General features: G+C 55.9%; 1 protein-coding gene across 1 annotated transcript in view; it reads left to right on the top strand.

Annotated features, from left to right (window-relative positions):
* The window catches only part of LOC107300033 (chromodomain-helicase-DNA-binding protein 3-like), a gene marked incomplete at both ends in the record, with an annotated part of 18,924 nt that extends 18,150 nt beyond the window's left edge, over positions 1-774 (top strand). The window contains 2 exons of the mRNA XM_015829376.1: positions 405-542; positions 653-774. Coding sequence (XP_015684862.1) covers positions 405-542; positions 653-774 — 260 coding nt within the window. The remainder of the gene's footprint in view (positions 1-404; positions 543-652) is intronic.
* Positions 775-3,158: the final 2,384 nt, after the last annotated feature.

The following is a 3,158-nucleotide window of genomic DNA, read 5'->3' as shown; positions in this document are numbered from 1 at the left end:
ATCTCCTGGTGATTGGCCCAAAGTCACCTAGTTGCTTTCATGCCTGAGGCAGGACTAGAACTCACCGTCTCCTGGTGATGGGCCCAATGTCACCCAGCTGTCATTGGTGTCTAAGGCCGGACTAGAACTCACCCTCTCCTGGTGATTGGCCCAAAGTCACCCAGCCAGCATTCCTGGCTAAAGCAGGACTAGAACTCACAAACTCCCGCTTTCGGGCCTGGTGCCTTAACCACCACCCCCAGACCCAGCTGAGTAAGAGGAGGGTGTGTGTGTGTGAAAGGCCCGTCGACTCTGAGTTTGACCTCAGTGCTGAGGGCAGAGACGGCCGGCCGGCCGTCCTCCCTGCCTGCCAGGCCGGAGAAGCGGAGCCCTTGACCGCCGTCCCTCTCCCCCCCCTTCCCCAGAGAGAAGCCCAGGTGAAGTTCCACGTCTTGCTGACCTCCTACGAGCTGGTCACCATCGACCAGGCGGCCTTGGCCTCCATCCGGTGGGCCTGCCTTGTGGTGGACGAAGCCCACCGGCTCAAAAACAACCAGTCCAAGGTGAGGGCCGCGGCTTGGCGGTGGGCCGAGGGGGGGGAGGAGGAGGAAGAGGAGGAGGAGGAGTAAAGATGGCCGCCGGCCCTTCACCGTCTCCCCGTTCTCGGTTTCAGTTCTTCCGGGTGCTCAACGGTTACAAAATCGACCACAAGCTGCTGCTGACGGGGACGCCCTTGCAGAACAACCTGGAGGAGCTCTTCCACCTGCTCAACTTCCTCACCCCGGAGAGGTTCAAGTACGCCGCCCTTCCTTCCTTCCTTCCTTCCCCCTGGCTTTTGGAGGCCGTGGATGATGGGCCCGGGAGTGTTGGCTCTGGCGCTCTTTTCAGTGGGATGGTTTGCTCCTCCGGTGCTTTTCCCCTGGGATCCAGTAGTCCAGAGGTCTTCCAACTCGGCCCTTTGATGACTTCTGGACTACAACTCCCAGAGTTCCTCAGCCAGCGTGAGGGAACTAGGATCCTTTGATGACTTGTGGCTGAGGAATTCTGGGAGTTGAAGTCCACAAGCAGGGGTCTTCCAACTCAGCCCTTTGATGACTGGTGGACTTCAACTCCCAGAATTCCTCAACCAACGTGAGGGAATTAGGACCCTTTGATGACTTGAGGACTTCAACTCCCAGAATTGCTCAGCCAGCGTGAGGGAACTATGACCCTTTTATGACTGGTGGACTTCAACTCCCAGAATTCCTGAGCCAGCATGGGGGAACTATGGCTCCCTTGATGACTTCTGGACTTCAACTCCCAGAATTCCTCAGCCAGCGTGAGGGAACTATGACCCTTTTACAACTCGTGGACTTCAACTCCCAGAATTCCTCAGCCAGCGTGAGGGAACTATGACCCTTTGATGACTGGTGGACTTCAACTCCCAGAATTCCTCAGCCAGCGTGAGGGAACTAGGACCTTTTGAAGACTTGTGGACTTCAATTCCCAGAATTCCTCAGCCGGCGTGAGGGAACTAGGACCCTTTGATGACTGGTGGACTTCGACTCCCAGAATTCCTCAGCCGGCGTGCCCAGCTGAGGAATTCTGGGAGTCGAAGTCCACCAGTCATCAAAGGGCCGAGTTGGAAGACCCTTGCAGTAGTCCATCAACTTGGAAACAGTGACGTTTCCGCCTAACCCAGTGGTCTTCCAACTTGGCAACTTTAAGACTTGTGGACTTCAGCTCCCAGAATTCCCCAGCCGATGAGGCTGGGGAATTAATAACAGAATTGGAAGGCACCTTAGAGGTCCTCTAGTCCAACCCCTGCTTGAGCAGGAGATATCTAGGTTGGATATCCCTGTATCCTAGAGCAGGGGTCCCCAACCCCCCGGTCCGTGTACCAGTACCGGGTTGCGGCAAGCCAGCAACCGGGCCTCACAAACAAGCAAAGCCCCATCCGCGGGATGCAGGCAGCACACAAAACCACGCAATTTTGCCACACACAAAACCTTTCTCCACGGAACCGGTGGTCCCTGGTGCCCAAAAGGTCGGGGGCCTCTGCCCTAGAGGAAGCAGGGGTGTTCTTGCCGAGAAACCCACCTGGATACCTTTGCAACACCTGAAGGGTACCTGCAAGAGCCACCTCCTGAGTAGTGTCACCCTGGCTTGTGTGCAATGCAACACGGAGGTCTAGTTGGGAAAACTTAACAGTTGTTTTCTCTGCTTGACAAAGTTTTGTGCCTGGCCAAAGGGCTCCCTCTCTTGGCCAGACCGGGTATTGCCAACATTCTGGTTTTTTTTCCCCCCTTCCACTCGCCTTGTCATGTTGATAGTCCTGAAGATCCATTTTTTTTTTCCCTCTTGGGAGGTTGAGGGATGAGGACCCCTCCCGTCCCACCGATGGAGGCATTGCAGCAATTTGCTCAAAAACCCACAAAAAAGAAAGTAAAATTCAGAGCATGACTTGCTTAAGAACCGCCTTGCTTACTCAAGCAACCTAGAACAGTGGTTCTCAACCTTTTTAATGCCGCGACCCCAACCAGTCGTAAGTCGAGGATTAAACCCGATCGTAAGTCGAGGACTAAACCGGTCGTAAGTCGAGGACTTTCCCTGGCCGGGAGTGCCGCGCATGCGTGGTTCCGCCCCCTGCGCCGGCCGAGGCGTAGCTGGCAAGCGGCAGAGACGGAGCAGGCCGACCACCAGCTGGCCCAGCCCAAGGGAGGTAAGGCACCCGCCGGAAAAGGGGGAAAAAATGGCGGACAAAAAAAATGGCGGACAAAAAAATGGCGGACAGCCTTGCTTGGCGACCCCCGTGAAATGGTCGATCGACCCCAAATGGGGTCCCGACCCATAGGTTGAGAACCACTGACCTAGAACTAAGGAGAAACAACTTCCTGACGGTGATCTGGAGACCTGGAGGCTGGAGGCTGGATGTTGGACTTGGTTGGGCTTTGACCTGGCTCACCAACTTACCATCTTACCAACTCCACGAGGATTGTTTCCACCCCCCCTCACCCCTTTTTTGGTTTTTCACAGCCGGACTTGTTGCTACCGAATGATCCACAGGACGGTTCTGCTGGCTCTGCGCGACTCCCCCGCCGCGCAGACCTGGCCCAGTACACTCTCAAGGGCCCACCTTGATGAAGGGGTGTGGAGCCCCGAGAGGTGGTGTGCAGCAGTAATTAGTGGGAAAAAACCCA

Source organism: Protobothrops mucrosquamatus, unplaced genomic scaffold, assembly GCF_001527695.2.
Source record: "Protobothrops mucrosquamatus isolate PMUCROS unplaced genomic scaffold, P.Mucros_1.0 scaffold5990, whole genome shotgun sequence".
Lineage (NCBI taxonomy): Eukaryota > Metazoa > Chordata > Lepidosauria > Squamata > Viperidae > Protobothrops > Protobothrops mucrosquamatus.
This window is presented reverse-complemented; position numbering and strand designations above follow the sequence as displayed.